At 41.4% G+C, this 18,058-nt stretch overlaps 1 protein-coding gene across 1 annotated transcript; it reads right to left on the minus strand.

Annotated features, from left to right (window-relative positions):
* Window positions 1-5,943: 5,943 nt before the first annotated feature.
* Window positions 5,944-14,669, minus strand: si:ch211-168d23.3 (BRD4-interacting chromatin-remodeling complex-associated protein). Its single transcript, XM_055155243.1, has 13 exons — window positions 14,624-14,669; window positions 14,427-14,469; window positions 13,753-13,818; window positions 11,772-13,316; window positions 11,469-11,693; window positions 10,786-11,350; window positions 9,654-9,799; window positions 8,927-8,973; window positions 7,913-8,061; window positions 7,741-7,835; window positions 7,234-7,336; window positions 6,554-6,614; window positions 5,944-6,475 (listed from the first exon to the last, which is right to left on the minus strand). The coding sequence occupies exons 1-13, from the start codon at window positions 14,662-14,664 to the stop codon at window positions 5,944-5,946; spliced, it is 3,618 nt and encodes a 1,205-aa protein (XP_055011218.1). The 5' UTR covers window positions 14,665-14,669.
* Between the last annotated feature and the right edge of the window lie 3,389 nt (window positions 14,670-18,058).

Below are 18,058 nucleotides of genomic sequence, written 5' to 3' on the forward strand. Positions count from 1 at the left end.
CAAGATGTACTGTATATGTTTAATGGGACATTTCAGATAAAGCAATATCTCCATGGAGACAAGGGGGTGAAAGACCCTGCACCAGAAAAGTTACACATTGCACCTTCAACTTTTATTATTTTTGTAAAATCTTGGTTCTTGGAAGTCTGGCCAAGCTGTTAGGAGGAACGTTGTGATCTTGAGCTTCAATCTTGGGCCGGACAAGATACATATTGGGAAACACGAGAACCTGACTTTATGACACCATCAACAAAATAGCTGCTCATTTAAGATCCATGAAATCTTCTAATTTGGACCACCATTTGAATAAATCTGTATTTTGAAAACTTAAAATGGGGGTCCCCTTTTGGAGAAGTTGAGTGTAGAAATGACACTCTGACATCTTTACTGCATTACAGCGACCTCCATAGGACAGAAGTACTTTGAGATTCATGTATTAAATCCTATGTAGTAAAAGTACACGTTCCCATGACTACTACAGAGGTCCTGACACGACATTACTGCATATTAAACGCCTTCATTCCAACCAAAGACATTTTCACATAGGAAACATAATGCATTGCAACACATAGGAAGGCTTGTTTGATCATTAATGGTCAGCTTACATGTACATCAACATTTGTGTAAATCCCATTCACTTTTAAAGGGACTGAATCATTATAAGGCATTTTCAATTTTTAATCACGCAAAATATCCTAAATTTGCAGTCCGTTTCTACACAACTAATTCTTGCTGCAAATGTGAATTTATAATATTTACTTTTAAAGGGATAGGCCAGTATTTGCATTAATTACAATTACATTTAAAAATCTTTCACTACAATATACTTTATGTGTTTGGAAAATTCTGATTAAAGGTGCCATATTACGCAAAGTTGATTTCTGTAAGCTTTAAGCCATTATAATGCTGTTACTTCATCAAAACATATCTGGAGTTGGGTTTTGTTTAATTCATTCAGCCTAAATATGCAGAGTTTGTGAGTTAAACATGTGTGAATGAAATAAAACACAACTCCAGGTATGTTTGTGATGAGGAAACATTATAATATAGATCAGAAAATAAACTGTAAGAAAGTAATATGGGCCCTTTAATCTGTATTATATTCCTATGCTACTATATTTGTTCTACTTTCCTGTTGCAACACTAAAATTGTACTATTGGGCTTTTAACTAATTGACTAATTAAAAGTGATATGCAAAAAGATGGGCACAATTTGGTTACATAATTTTGTAAAATCATTAAGTGCTTTAATTCTAAACACTGCACTATCCCTTTAAAGGTTATAAGCTTTTCACACAGTTAATGGGAGATATGGTTCAAACGATATGAACTTTACACCAACTAAAAGATTGTCACATGATTTGAAAATGAATTAGAAATCACTGTTAGTGTGGTAACTGACAGAACGACCATTGAACTAAACAGGACTAAACTGAATTCATTTTTTGGTCAAGGCTCTTTGATGCTGAAGAGGCTTAATATTTTGAGTCACACATGAAAATAAAATAAAAGAAATCATATGTTTTGGTGCAGGACATTGGTAAAGTCACTAAAAGAGCCCCAAATGTGATTTTCATTATAATTTAAGTCTGTACATTATATAATGATAATCATGGTTGCTATGGATGGTCCAGGCCTAAACTTGCTCTTGGAAAATCAGACCTATATAGTTGACTACTTTCTCTACTATTAAGTCACATTTTATCATAAATTACTTTAAAGTATGAGATATATTTGAAAATACTGCTATGCTACACAATCATAATAAGATCTAATTGTGTGCCAGGCTGGCACCACCTAGTGCCTCCGCTCAATTACATTTCTTTCCAGCGACTAGGTCAGGAATCAGAATACACTAGATGGTTTGCAAGAATCCCGGAAGTTGTAGACCGCGCACTGGCCAATCAGCGAAGAGCTGTGAAGCCATGAACTCAAGCACCTGTTGGTGTCCCTTATGTGGTACAGCACAACATTAAACAAACCGGTCAAGATGGATTTCCGAGACTCCTGAGATTGAGGATTTAAAGCCAGAACAAAGAGAATGTTTGGTGAATTTTAAGAAGGCGAAAGCGGCTAATTGTTGCCTTCATTCAAATAATGGAAAATATTGAAAACCTATTTCTATCCAAATTTTTAGGCTTGGACCAATGCAACAACCCTACTCTATACCGAGCAGAGGGAAATATTATGTCTGGGTCTGATACCTGCTTATTTCTCTAAGATGTGATTTCATTGCTTTGAATGTTCCACAGTATGGCATTAAACATATGTACAATATCTATGTGGGCAGTAGGAGATATCAAGGCCTAGTTACAGATCATGTCTGGGGAGAGGTCACCCCGTACCCACTAACATTGCTTGTAGAGAAGGATTCATCAGTGGTCATCTGGACTGGACCATTTTCAATTGGTATTATTTGGTCTGAATCCAGCACCATCACTTGAAACTGGCTTCTGGATGGGAGGAAAAACAAGAGTCCACATGATCACCTTCTCTACACTGAATCACTCCTGGACAAATTAAGGATTACATCGTCTCACTAACTATGCTTGTATATAGTATGTTTTCAGCAATCATGTAATAAAAAAAGTTAATGTCGTACTAAGGAATATTCCAAGTGAGGCAATAACATCTCCATGGATAAAAGTAGGTGGCAAACCCTCCACCAGAAAAGTTACATAGTGCTTTCAGCCATGTTAGAATGTTGTTACCTCATCAAAAACATACCCAGAGTTGTGTTTTGTTTCATTCACACATGTTCACACAACTCCAAAGCTCCAAAATGCTCTGTTCCACCTTGTGATGTCATGAAGCGGTAGATTTCAAGATAACAGCTGCCTTTTACCTTTTGTTCAGTAGAGACTGTCAATTCAAGGGCTGAAATCAAGCAAATTATTTTAGTGAACATGAATGGAGTTTAAAAACACAGTGGAGCTGTATTACCACATGACATCACAAGGTGGAACAATGTTTTATTGAGAGAAGAACCTAAAATATGCAGAATTTGTGTGTTAAACTTGTGCAAATGAAACAAAACACAACTCTGGGTATGTTTGTGATGAGGAAACATTATAACATAGATCAGAAAATAGTATAATGTTATAGCATAATAAAGTTTGGTAACACATTTCTTGGGCTCTTTCAGGCTCATGACACCAAGTCCGTCAAAACAACTACATTTAGGCTTTCTTCAACAAGTGCTTCGTGTGGATATACCGAGCGATATACCAAGCTACCCAACATCTCTCCGTCTCACTGTCTCATTATTGCTTACACATAAAACAGAATAGTTCACAGGCTTGAATGTAGTGATAAAAAACATCTAAAAAGACATTTACTTTGTTATTATTATTCCTTTGTGCCCCCGGTCTGGTTTAACACGTTTTGGGGAAGAGACGCGACATGGATATTTGCTGGTGTATTCAGGATGAAGTAAGTCACATTTTCTTTGGAGTATCATTCGTTAAACCTAAGGAAAGACTAAGGCAGTATTCATGTGGTGCTCAGAAACTGGGCATATTTGCAGTACTTATAGGTCCACTGTGTAACTTTTCGGATGGGGGTCCATCACCTTCTTATTTCTATGTATAAGTCATTGCTTTGCTTAGAATGTTCCACAGTATGACAGCTCTGCCTTACATTGATTTAATTACAGTCGACTTTATTGCTCAGGCATTGTGACTGTGAGCGGGGTTGCCTCTTCACAGATATGACCTGTAACTTGGTCTGGTTTAGTCTCCATGAAGATAGAAAGGTTTGATGCCATATTGTGAAACATTTCAGACAAAGCAATAACATCTCCGTTGAGACAAGCATTTGACAAACCCATCACCTGAAAAGTTGCACAATGTACCTTTAAATAATGTGTACAAGTGATTGCAATCTTGATGTTACTTATAATAATACAAATTGAATTATTCAGTTGTTGCCAACACAAGATATTGGATTCTAATCAAATAGTGATCTAACTGCTTCAAATCACCCTGGGGCTTTTTACTGGAAGAGTTTCTACAGTAACCGATCCCCTCACTTTGGAGGAATAAATCGGTCTATTTGAGATGTTAAGTGGCACTAACTCAAATTTCTCTTGCTTTAATAATTTAATTAATATTGTATGCCATATGTAGTTCAATCATCTGCTTGCCCGGTGTATTAATACTTTGCAGTAAGATCATGCTGGGGGTGTTCTACATGTACAGTATCTCTAATGGTTACCATATTTTCAGACTATAAGTTTTTTTTTTTTTTACAATTAGGGTGTTTCTGCGACTTGAACTCCAGTGTGACTTATATATTAAAATTTTCACACTGACAACCACGAGAGCGTGCTCTAGGTTTGTGTGTCAGTATCTGCTGCTCCTACTTTTGTACCATTGTCACTCTACTGCACATGTCTCCTGCAGAAAGAGCTGATGTCCTGTCTGTATCATGCCAGACTTCTATACCACTGAAAATTAAAAATTTAAGTGACTTCAGTGACACCCGAAACCATCCTGTGGGGATTCAGAAAAGCTGGAATAATTCTAACTGATGCCGAGTCTGACGCATAGATCTATTAAAATGATGACGAAACTATGCAAATATCTGACGACAGGGATGCTGAAGAGGAAGCGGTGCTCCATTTACCTCCAGAGGTTGTGGAGTTGCTCAGAAGTGACACTGAGGATGAAGAATTCAATGGATTTAGTGATTTGGAGTGAGATCGAGAGTTTGGTAAACTTGTTCTATTGTTTATGTTATAGTTATCTGAAGAACTGTTCATATGTGATGTTAACAGTCTGTTGTTCTCTGTTCTATTGTTATTACTATAACTTGTCTTTCAAGATGAAATGGTTCCTGGTTTCTGATTTTTAAAAAATAAATTTCCCCCCAAAAGTGCGACATATATATGTTTTTTTCATCTTCATTACGCATTTTGCGGCTGGTGCGATATAAGTGACTTATAGTCTGAAAAATATGGTAAATATTTAGGAGTTACCATGGTGACACAATGTATACTTTAAAATTGATTTAAATAACAGAAGTCATCTCGTCTGCTGTAGTTTCAGCTAAATTAGCTCTTTATGGTCAGATTGTGTTAAAATAAACCTCAAATTAAAGTCTGCCATAGCTGAAGACAGAGCAGAGCCTACAGTTAGCATCAAACCCCCAGGGAATGTTGACGACATCAGCTGCAAAGTATCAATTTAACTCCACCAGTAATTTCTCAAACCATCATTTAAATACACTGTGTCTCCCCTCTTTCATATATTGTTTCTACTCCACTGTCCCTTTGCTCTCCTCAGCATTAGCTTGAGTGAGCAGCAAAACCACCAGCCTCCCCAACCATTCTATCTCCTCTTCTTGTACTATTGGACTTGAACTGAATTACTATTTAAGTAGTGCTATAAATAACTAAAGTTTGTGAGATTAAAGGATATTATCAGAGAGAAAAACAAATTAACCCATCTGATAAAATACATTTGAGCACCACATGAAGGCAGCGCAGAGGGAGCCTCTGGTAGTGAGCTCCCAAAACAGGATGCGATATTTCAAATAAGCACTCTTCATCTTTTCTTCACACACATTCACACTCACTCCATCAAAAAATTGGCACAGATTATCAAAATAAATACCCTGGAAGCTTGGCACTATGCAAAAAATGAAGATTCACATTTGGAAAGAAATCTTATAAAAACTATTGAATAATCTCTACTCCATGTGGTCCGCACTATTACTTATATACTATTTGCTGATGACGCTGTGTTGGAAAACCTCCGGATGACTTTACTACCACTGAAACAATAGATTTCCTATTCAAATAGACTTTTATGTCCACAAACGTACATCAAAAGAAGTATCTAACAACTATGTGGCTAAGGATAGTGCTGTTGTCTGCATCTCTATAGTGCCTTTTGAATTTCATACCTTCTTCTTTTAAAGTGGTCTGCCAGTCTGTCCCATTCAGAGATGCCCCTCCAAAATGCTGGCCACTGCCTGGTCCAATGAGGGGGCGGAGGAAGCCCTACTTTGGGCCGTAGAGGGGCCTTGGAGCCTCTGTAGCTCCAAAATGCTATCTATAGCGCTCTGAAGGTGTTCACTAAGCATGTTATCCTCTTGTATAGGTGTGGGATGGTCCGGTGATGTATCCAAGTGATAACATTTTAATTTGGGAGCTCTTACTTCTCTGTTGTCTTTTATAGAGGTTTTAATTTTGAAATCGGGAGGTGGGACTTCCTCTGTAGACAGGTTCCCATTGGATATGGGTTGCAGTGCTTTGTTGGGGGTTGGACAGTGACGCCCGCTCCCATTGGTCAGTTGCCCCGCGTGGTTCCTTTTCAGCCCAGGGTCACAGGCTGAGTTGTGGACCACTTTCCTAGATCCAGATTCATGTTTGATGGTGAGACGGAGACCACCGCGGGAGCTAGAGCGGTATGTCCGAAGTCCAGGGGGGCGGTCCGAAAGTCTGGTCCATGAGGGGGGCGAGGGGGGGCTGTCGCTGGAGGAGGAGTGTGGAGGAGGGGGAGAGGGGGGAGAGGGAGGAGAGGGGGGAGAGGGAGGGGCCTGGGATGGGCCTGAGGGAGAAGCTTCATCTGGGGAAGACGATGATGAGGGTAAAGCTGTCATCACAGACTCTGAACACAAAAGAGACAAATGCATTGTTATATTTTCACACTCTGAAATATTGGCAGAGACACAAGACTCAGGAATTTACAGTGTAAATGTTCTATATTACACAAAATGGATCCTTGTGAGCTTTAAGCCATGTTAGACTGCCATTGCCTCCTCAAAAACATACCTTTGTGTCTACTTTCAATAACTTTACATAAAGTCAAATATGATAGGATGATACATTGTGGATATTGATATTCCCACAGGCCCATAGGCTAAACTTACTTTTTTGCATGTTATGGTGAATACAATGAATCCCCCAGGCTTCATTGTATTATTTTAGACTGTTTATGTGTATTGTATTCCTCATCGGTTACGTGCTCCTTATTCTGCTCTGTTCAAGCTTTGATTTTGCAGTGGTTAAAATGTTAGCTTCATAGGGCAATGCATGTGACCTTGAGCAGACATCAAAGATTAACACATTTTTTGACAGCCTGCTCCATGAAAAATATAAAAAAAGAAAACATGCATTTTTTTTTCCATAGACCATAAGCATTAGAGACATAATATAACAACAATAAGAACCTGAAAACCTAAATAGCTGAGTGGGAAAAATTGTTCCCTGGTTTTGGGGCTCCTGACCTGTCTCTCGGCGTGTTCTCCGTCTGTCTTCTGCCAAAGTGAAGCGCTCAGCCTGAAGGAAGAGTCTCTCCAGCATCACCATCTCCGCTGACGGACTGTCCTGCTGTGGAGACAGCAAATACATGAGTCATACTTTGTTTAGTTTTATTGATTTCATTGATTTATTTATTCTTATTCCAGTCTATTTTAAGGTTTTATTTATTTTTTGTTTTTTACTCTGTTGTTTTTATTGTTTTTATTGTATTAGAGGAGCACTATGTAACTTTTGTGTTGAGGGTCCATCACCTGCTTGTTTTTATGGGTATGTCACAGCTCGTGGCATTAAACTAATCTATCGCTATGGAGACAAGCAGGTGAAGCCACCAGGCCAAGGAACAGTTCTTTTTTCCAAGGTATTTTTCACAGCCAATAAACATCTGTAACTTTGAAACCTCCAAAAGAAAAGTGCACCTTTAATTATTGCTGGTGTTAAAAGCTGACTATTCCCATGTACATTGTTTTACATACCAGGGCTTCTCTGAGCAGTAGCTGCCTGTATTTGTTGACCATGTCCTTGGTCCGCTTCAGCAGGAATCCAGACACAGTGTCAAACTCCTGGTCCACTGTGGGATCAAACGCATATTTAATAAAAAAATAACATTAATATTGTTTTCATTGTTGCATTACAGTAGACACAGACCCATACTGAAGTGGTCCTGGGTGGGCAGGGGTCCGGCACAGGTGTGGTAGGGCAGCAAACCCTTCACTGCATCCTGTAGAGAGGAGAAGGCCGAGCGGCTGCTGGGTCTCTGAACAGCTGTATGATCTGAACAGAGCTGTTGCTGGAACCTGACAAACAAAACAATACATTATAAGTAATTTAGTGTTAATTCATTCACTTTACATTTTCGGTCTGCAAGAACCACAGGCAATAGTATCAGTGAGACTATTTAGGGTTATTTAAGCTGCACTTTGTAACTTTTCTACCGTAGAGTACGCCACCTGTTTGTCTCCATGGAGATGTGGAGATGGACACAGTATGAAATTTAATTTAGCTAACCCCATGGACACTAGTAGGTAGTGCCACCAGGACACCAAGTTACAGGTCAGATCTGTGAAGAGGTGTCCTTGTTCACTGTATGAAGGCATATTTTTCAGGGTATCTTTGAGAAAGAACACTTCTAGTGAAAAGTGACATAGAGTACATTTAAAATATAAATTGAGTAGTATACATGGCTTATTAATGTTAAAGTATCATAACAAAGATAAGAAAGTACACTGTGCTCCTGTCACAACAGATTTGACCACAAAATACCAAATCTGACTTCTAGTTCGCCAGGGGCCTATTTCTTTATTTTGTGTTATTTTGTGTCGTGTAAACTCTTTGGATAAACAAAACTCACACTTGTTTTACTGTAAACATTAGGTGTGTGCTAAGACAGTTCCTAACAACTTTATCTTAGAGATTGCAAAAGACCTTAAGGGCAGATTTCAAGCCTACTTGTCTGGGATAGCTGTACTTAATCCAGATAAGTTTTGGTAAATAAAGTACATTACCTTTCTACTCAGAGCTTAATAAAAACCTTAACAGTTTAATCCTGGAGGGGACATACTAATGAGAGTTTGGCACACAAGGTATTTAGCTATAGCTCCTGGCATGTCTGTAATCCTGGTGTAAAAATGGTACTTGTATCATTTGGATAATAGTGAGTACCTGTGCCGGCGTTGTGCTGGTGTGAGCTGCTCCACAACAATGGCCAACTACAGTAAGAAAACACAACAGGACATGATGAGAGGATGATATACAAACAAATGTATCTAAGAGCACTCAAAACATGAAATGCTAATCCCTCGTTGGCCCCCAAATTACTCAGATAAAACACAATAGGATATAAAGCTTTGTATGGTAAGTACTAGAGATGCACAAAATCACTGATTATATGAGCGAAAGAAAAAATTCAATTCTGCTTCTTCAGTTCTGAAAAACTGAAGAAGCTGTTTTGATGAGCTGTGAAACGATTTCAATCAAAAAACTTTTGTCCAGTTGACAGAATTGAATTTCTCCTTTTGCTATGGATTCTCCCTGGATGACCGAGAGATTTCACGAACAACTGATATATGAGAAGAATATTTAGTATTACAATAATGTGATATTTGAAATTTTTGAGAACTTGTGAGATTTTTTAAAGTCAAAATCAAGACAAAAACAAAAGAAAAAAATCTACCGAGGCTAAACCAAAATCAAAATCAGACCAAACAAATTGTCTAGATTGAACTGAAACATGGCTTCTAAATTGTCTCTTTCTCTCTCTATATATATATATATATATTATATTATATTATATATATATTTTAGAGGTTATGATTAAATTGTGGCCTTAAAAATCTAAATGATCACTTAACCAAGCCAGTATAGTACAGTTACAGCTACCCTGTGTTACCTTAGTATCTTGCTGCTGGTTGGGTTGCCCCGCCTGGTTATTGGCAAGCTCTGTGTGGGGGGAGGATCTGTGCCCTGGGACACTGGGAGCTGCAGGAGAGGGGACACTGAAGGCTTTACTCTCCAGGACCAAGGCAGCAGTCGGCTCTGAAACGCACAGTGGTACAGATGTAGATTACCGTCTCATATGTCATCATAAAGATTTAATCAGTGATGGCTGTAATGAGCTGAGTGACAGATGTGATCACCAGAGGAATGGATGACATAATTACAATTAAAGGTAATTTAGGTGGAATAATTGAACTAGTACAGATTTATTCAAGTGTCATTGTGCGTGCCAAATGGGAGGAAATGATAACTAGTTTGTGGGTGTGGAGGCTGGTGCTTAGAGAATGATAGACTGAAAAATGCAGTTACAATCCTGTACAGCCCAATTACATTTGAGTGGTAAATAAATGTTTAAATATGACATAAACACCCTGCCATGTTAATTGAGTCTACAAATTGTGTTTCCATATGTGGGCAGGCTGGTTCAGAGGTCCTGACAAGTCTCAAATCATCATAAAATAAATAAATAAATGTTTCACATTTTTTATGCACATAATATACTAGTCTTGTCCATGCATTTAAAAGTGCACATGTAACTTTTCCAGTGGAGAGGTAGAAACATGCTTGTCTCCAAGGAGATGCCATTGCTGTGCCAGAAATGTTCCACAGTATGGTTTTAAATGTATCTATCTTGTATGTATTCCAGTACTTGAATTTTTATTGCTTGAAGGGCCTTGATAAACATGCATTCTTACTGTGAGTGAATTTGGCTCTCCATAGATCTGATGTGTAACTTGGAGTGGCGCTGTTACCTGCTTGTTTCTATGGAGATAGATACTATAGGTCACTGCCACTACTATAGAGCATTTCTGACAAAACCATAACATCTTCAAGACAAGTAGTTGGCAGGCAAAAAAAAGGTTACATAGTGCACTTTTAAATGGAAGAATAATGACTTATGTTGTACCTTGTGATGTCTGTCTCGAGTCTCCCTATAGACCACAGCTCAGTGTTGCCTCACATAACCCCTGCATCACTGACACTACAGTCTGTTGTACTAGATCTATTGTACTATAGGGACTCACTCAGATGTGTGTGTGGCTGCTCTCCTGAAGGGGCCCTCATGGCAGCTGTGGGACCAGGCTGAGGCACAGAGAGAGGGGGCGGGGCAGGCGCAGGGGAGGGGGTCCGCGCAGCAATCTGCACTTCAGGGACCAGAACTATAGGCTGCGCTTGGGGCACAGACACTTGAACTTGAACATGAGACCGTGAGGACAGGAGAGAAGTCTGGACTTGGATTTTGGGAGGTGATATACAGTTTGTAGATTCTGACACAGCGGATTGTATTTGATCTTGGGTGAATAAGGCGTTTTGTGCCTGTAGCTGGTACTGGACAGGTGTCTCATTTTGGGTAGGGGGCGCTGTAGTGTCAGGGTCCTGTACTGGAGGGGTAAAAGTCTGTGGAGGAGGGTCTGTGGGGGAGGGAGAGGAGCAGAGTAGAGAGGAGTCATCCAGGTCTGAGGGCAAAGGGGAGTCCACACACTGGTCTGTGTCTTTGTGCCCGTCCTGGGGAGAGGACAGAGCCTCCAGAGGCACCACTGGCAGTGCGCCAACCAGAAGCTCCGACGACAGAGGGGAAGTAAGTGCGTGCTGTCGGTGATTTTACAGAGAAACAATAAACACAGTGAGAAATATTATGAAATAATATTCAATACAGTAATACAGTTTAATAAAGTGGCCTCTGATACATGGTGTAGTTGGCACTTACCTGTTGCAGTTGTTGCATAAAGGCTTGGTTCTGGCTCAGCTGGGTCACCTCCTCCACCACTTGACTTATTTCTGCTGGAGCCATCAGGAGTTTGGGCAGATCCACTGCCGGGTCAGTGGGCAGAGGAGGCTCAGGAGGGGTCTGGAGGACAGTCACCACGGGGGGAGTGGAGGACTGCAGTCCTGTAGGCTGCACTGACACCTGCTGCAGCACTGGTCCATAGGACTACAAGAGAAACACGAGAGAATTTTCATTATAAAGTCCAGTTGTTTGCTTCTTTAAGCTTCAACAGTGGGCACTCACCTGTGTCAGGTGAAAGGCCTCGTCCTGAGCCCTCTCCTCTGGGGCAGTCCGCTCCGGTAGCAGGACCACAGAGGCCTGCTGCAGGCCCAGCTGAGCCTCTGTCACTGTGGCCTGAGGGACCTGGGGCACCTGGGGGACCTGGGACACTTGGGGGACCTGGGTTTGGGCAGCAAAGGGCAGCCCCTGAACCACTGATGGGCCATTCACTATAGAGATGGAGGTGAGGTCTGGGGGTAGCACCCCTGTGCTGTTGATCAGGGTAATGTGATTTCCAATGGCAGGGCTGTGTACAAGAGTGGCCCGTGGCCCCTGGGCCCCAGCCGTGTATGTCCCTGCGAGCTGCGCTGGCATCTGGAAGACAGTAGGGGGCGCAGACTGCAGCTGCAGAGGTCCAGACAGCACTGTGGCCTGGCGTAAAGCGAGCTGCCCTGTGGGGGTGGTGAACACAGGACTGAAGTTCAGCTGCCTTTGAGGAACAGTGAGAATCTGTGAGCTGTCCACAAGCTGCCCCGCTGAGGGGGCCACAGTGTGCAGCGTGGGGCCCTGGGGGGTCAGAAGCTGGCGCTGGGCCGGGGCGTGTTGTGGGAGCGTGACAGGAGACTGTCCTGGAAGAAGCAACTGGTTCTGTCCATGGAAGAGGCCGTGAGGCTGCAGCACGAAGGAGCCCGCTTGGTTGACAAGCTGCAGACTGACTGGTTTGGGAAGTTGTGGGGCAGACTGTGGGACTGGGGCAGGCTTTTGGGCAGCTGGTTGGGACAGAAGAATGTTTGGGGAGGCTGTGCCAGAAACAAAGGTCAGACCAGGTGCTGGCTTCTGTGCTGAAGGCTTTGGGCTGATCTGAACTAATCTCGGCTGGATGGTGATGGGCAGTTTGGGCTGGATGGCCAGCGGAGTGCGCTGTAAAACTATGCCAGAAGGGGGTGCTGCAGCTGCTCTCAGAGTCTGGGCGATAATGGGCCGGGGTGGGGCAGTGGGCAGGGCTTTGTGGATGATCATACTGGAGCCGTTGGCTGGACTCAGGGAGATTTCGGGAGAAGCAGCGGGAAATACATTTCCAGGCAGAAGGCCCATGAGCTGAGGGGGCGCAGTTGGTTTGAGTGAAGGACATCCAGGCCCCACGGCCAACAGAGAGGGCTGGGGAGGGTCCACTGCTGCCTGGGTGTCTCTGGGCAGGACGGGGGCCACAGGTAAGCTCACAGATTTAGACACAAAAGGGACGGGGGACAGCAGAGGGGCGGGTGAGTAGAGTGATAGACTGTCTCCACTCTGCACCAGGCCTGCCTCCAGAGCCATGGTCTGCTCAGTGATATCTGCCTCCTGCAGACTCTGCTGGAGAATATCACAGGCCACCTGCGCCTCCTCTGCCTCCTCCACAGGGGCCTTTTTGGGTTCCAGCTCTGCGGGGGTCCCCATGGGCCCCAGCGGAGGGTCTTCTGCTGCCTCTGGAGAGGACAGGAGCGCCTCCTCCAAAAACGACAGGTCCACACAGCCGGGCGTGGGCGAGTCTGGAGAGCCCACCCCATCTCCGAGCAGAGACCCTGGGCTCTGTGGAGAACAGGACCGGCACCAGATGAAAATTAGGCACACAAACATAGAGTGGGACTGAAAATTTCATATTTATAGCATACAAAGAAACATTTAAGGATAATAATAGTTCAAACTTGAATACACAAAAACCTTGTTATGTTGATTGTAAGTACTCATTCTACATTGGGGTGATAGTGTTACATCACATGTATGCTTTTTAAGTGGATGAGTGCAATGAAATAACATGCATGATGCTGCAGAGGCTCCAGTGTAAAAACATTAGGATGTCTTATTTAATCATGGAGAGGCCCGTCTCAGCTCTGCGTGCAGTTGAAGTGTGATTAGCAGAAGTTAGCAGGATGCATTTGGGGCGCTGGAGGGGGGCAGAGCCCCTCTCGTGGGGGGCATGCTGCTGGTTGTTGTGGCGCTGTTGGCAGTGGATCTAGACACTCACCGGGGCATCTGTGAAGAGGGACGCCTCCCCAGAGGAGGAGTTAATGAGCAGGTCTTCAGTCGGCAGCTGCTGGGACCAAAGCAGCAATTTTAGGAAAGGATTTGTGGTGAGAAATTATCCAGTATTGCATTACAAATCTCCAGAGGTGGGCGAGTTTCATTTACTTGACTGACTTTGAACATTAATACACCTTTGCCTAAAATGTATCAATTTTGTTGAAAAAAATATGAATGAATTGGGCAGGATTTATATAGCTTTTTGGACACTCAAAGATGATTTACATTGCATTATTAATTCACTCCACACGTTTAGTGGTGGCAAGTTGCTATGGTAACGAGCTGCCTTAGGCCTGTCTGATAAGAGATGTGGCTGCCAATCTACGCCAACAGAATGTACCACATACATACATATACAGGCAAGGTTTGTGAAGTGTATTGCCCAAGGACACAACAACCACTGTGAAATGACTATCTACAAAAACAAGCCATGCAGTTACAATACTTACTTACTCTACACATAGTAAATTTACCAAAACAGTTTTCTTACAAATTCTGGCCACTCTGCCCTCCTCTGTAAATCATTCTGACAGACTGCCTCCACACACTACGGGCCAAAAGAGATTCCCAGCTCAGATTTACTATTTACACTATTGATTTTTTTACTCCAGCACTTACCTCATTGGTCCCATGAAGGAAGTCGTTCAGGGCTTGAGGGTCACTGAGTGTAAAGAGAAATATTAACTATTATTTAAGATCGAAGTAAATATATATGGGGATAAGAGACTTTGGGGAGGTGGTTCATTAATAGATTTGATAAAAAGGTTGTGTGTATTTAATAATCCCAAAAGATCTGTATTAAAAATGATACTCACCACAAAACATCAAGTAGACAAGTCCCATCATCATCCTCCATGTCAACTAACAGAGATAAAATAATAAAGAATTACTTTTAACAGTACTAGTAAAATACTTTTTAACATTCTTATAAATATTAGCTGTCATAATCACAAAAAAATGATTGACCATTTTGGCTTTTAACTAACTTAAAATTAGAACCTTTGCATTACTTTAAGATTTGAAAAAAGGTCAACATTCAAAAGAGAAATTCAAGATTGTAAAGAGCCATTTAACACTATTTTCTGATCTTTGTTAAAATGTTGTATACTCATCATAAACATCTTCAGCTGTGTTTTGTTTCATTCACACGTTAACACGCAAAATCTGCAGTTTTCAGAGACTTTCTCTCACACTGAAAACACTCTGTTCCACCTTGTGATGATACTACAGGAAGAGCTCCTTTGTGCTCCATACACTTTCATTACAATTATTTGGAAGATTTTGGCCATGTGTGGATGAACATTATAACTTGGGTTAAATCTCACAAGAGTCAATTGTGTGTAATATAAGAGCTTTAAGGTAAAACTTTCACTAAATTTGGTCTGTGGTAAATGGGCTCAAACAATGTCAGATGTCCCAGGTCTTTAGTGTTCACAAAGTGTGATCTGACTGAAGTAGCAGCAGATCCTTTAAGTTGTGAGTCGTGAGGTGGAGCTTTTAGTGGATCAGACTTGTTTGTCCAGTATATCCCACGGATGCCCTGTAAATCCACCACCTCAATTTACTTTTCACTGAACTTTTTATGCTACAGCTGTTGTTTTAAACTTATCCACATCAGGAAATGGTTTTCCTGATTCCTTCATCTACTTCAAGGTCAAAATGCCTTAAGTCTGCACCACTCATTTGTAAGTGCTTTTGCATGAGACACTATGATCAGTAATTTCATTTGCCGGTCAATTAACAAAGCATCCTCACACTGTTCAATTAGAAGCAGCAATTAGAGTCCCTTATCTGTTGGATAGGCCTGCCACTAGCATCATCTGTTACTAGTTCATTACTGTTCCTTTCATGGACAAAGTTCGACACTGACCACTGCACTTTTGAAGGTGCTTTGACAAGTTTTAACAGCTTCAAATGTATATGTGCTATGTGCATATTAACTATGTTCAAATTTTACTAATAATACTACATCTTGTGTTTCACTGATCTTTAATGTCTTTGTCATGTGGAAGAACCAAATGTTTTGTGCCTATGTCCTGTTTTCTGTTTTAACATCAATCTGCCAATGGGACTATGGATGAAATTTGTCTTAGAAAATTAAGATAACTGGCACATTTACATGCTGTACCAACACATGTTGATTAATGAACACTGTCCCATATTTAATAAATAAACATCAACAAATGCACAAAATGTTCACTTGGTCCTAGGGATTGAACCAGATTTCGTGCCACAGGATCTTACAAGCCAAATTTGCCACAGAATTATGCATGTGGAAAAATTATCTATTTTGATTCAATTTTGACTAAAAGACTGTCACAAGATGAAGGCAAGGACAATCCTGTATATTAATATTTTAAGTTAATTTAATCCTAAATTTCTTTGGTGAAGAACTTTTATTATGTGCAAACCATCATTAGATTTGGCCCTTGACGTGCTAATGCGTCAAGGGCCACCGAGGGTACCCCTGGGTTAAAGGCATGTGAGTTGCATTTTGAGAACTCACAACTCACTTTGAGTTGACATTCAGAAAAGCAGTTCTACAATGACAGCAAAAATATAAAATAAAATAGCAAGACCAAAATTGTGAATTTAAACCACACAATGTAATTATATGCTACGTCAAAATCTTGTCCTGTTCATAGCCTGAATATAGAAGTTTACAAAGGTAGAGTGATGTCACCAATGCATTTGGCTCCAGTTAAATGAAGCTCGTGTGGCTAGCAGTTACAGGGGGGAATTTAGAGCCAGGCTCAATGGGCAAAATGGCAAAATACAAACACCAGGATCATGTAGAGCGGGTTAATAGTAATATTTTAAGACCAAAGTGATGAGGCTCACTGCAGCAGTTGCAGAGAGTGGGGCGACAATTTGTCAATGTAATGCCAATGGGACACAGAATAGATGGAGCCAGAAGTGACTCCATGAACACTTCCTATATGGAATGCGGCGGCTAGCGGGATACATATGTCCATTTATATATACAGTATATGGTCTAGTTCTCATGAATTGAATCTCATGCCTCAGGTCTCATCCTGAAGGAAGTTTGTCTCATCTCACCCCTACTTGCTACCACATAAGATGTCCCCACAAGCATGTGAAAAAGAGAATTGTTGACTTCACTTGCCATCATATAGGGACATACTTGATATGCGAAAGGCCCCATACAGAGCGGTCCGAGCTGAGTTCTGCTGGTGGCCTCATGGGAAGAAGTGCTTGGTCTTCAGCTGGTTGTGGAGATAGAGGAATGCCAGAGCAAAATGGCAAAGAGACAGTATCAGACGTGTTGTGCACTCCCTCTGTGGGGGCATCTCTGCACGTGGAAGCCTGAGGACATGAGAGGATGGAGTAAAAGTTGAAATTTTCACTTTAGTTCATCTTCTTGGTCATAGGGTCACTGTTTGCTAGAGGAAGTCACTGCTGTGTAAACTCTGAGCTTGCATCTTCAAGGCACTTATAAACATAGACTTACTAAGTTTTCATGAGTCTTGATAAAACAAAAATGTGATCTGGCTCAGAAAATTCCATCCATATACATTCATTTTAAGGGTCAGTACCAGTCTATATGCCAACCCCAGCTATGGACTAGGGTAGGATTTCATACAGCAGGCGCATAGTTACAAATTGAAAACTCCTCACTCCTCATTAACGAAAAAATATATATGAACAAAAAGTTGACAGTTAATAAATGAACTGTACTATCCAAGAGGGATTCCCTTGGGGGCATACCTCAAGGATACAGCCTAACATACAGGGTCTCTTATTGAAAGCAAATCATTCACAAATATATCTTTCTTCTACCTGTCTGTAGTAAAATATCTGTCAGGTCAGACGAGGTTACACCAGCCAAAACGCATGCCCTCCTCAGTCATTTCACTTTGATCAATATATGATTCATCAGTTTGTTTGAGACAGTGGGAGCGCGTCTGGACGTTTACCAATAACAAAGTCTTATTTTGGGGTATATTGATTAAGCTCTGGGCTGAGGACGAGGGGAGCTATTGTTACAGCTATCACAGACACGAAAGAGGGGCATATCTGTAAATAGACGGCTCCCCTGCGCATTGATTTGACTTCCACTGCTGTCGGCTGCGAGGTGCGCCTAGAAAGCATCACAACACCAAAACACACCGGTGCCAATTTCGAGTAAAGATTTCTTGAAAATACACACTAACATTTGTGTAAGCAACCTACTGACATATTGTTTACTACGCTACGGCCGCATTAACACCGTCTGTATTACCGCAGCG

The sequence above is a fragment of the Boleophthalmus pectinirostris genome, unplaced genomic scaffold (genome assembly GCF_026225935.1).
Source record: "Boleophthalmus pectinirostris isolate CB_2022bp ecotype Guang Dong unplaced genomic scaffold, ASM2622593v1 HiC_scaffold_10, whole genome shotgun sequence".
Taxonomy (NCBI): Eukaryota; Metazoa; Chordata; class Actinopteri; order Gobiiformes; family Gobiidae; genus Boleophthalmus; species Boleophthalmus pectinirostris.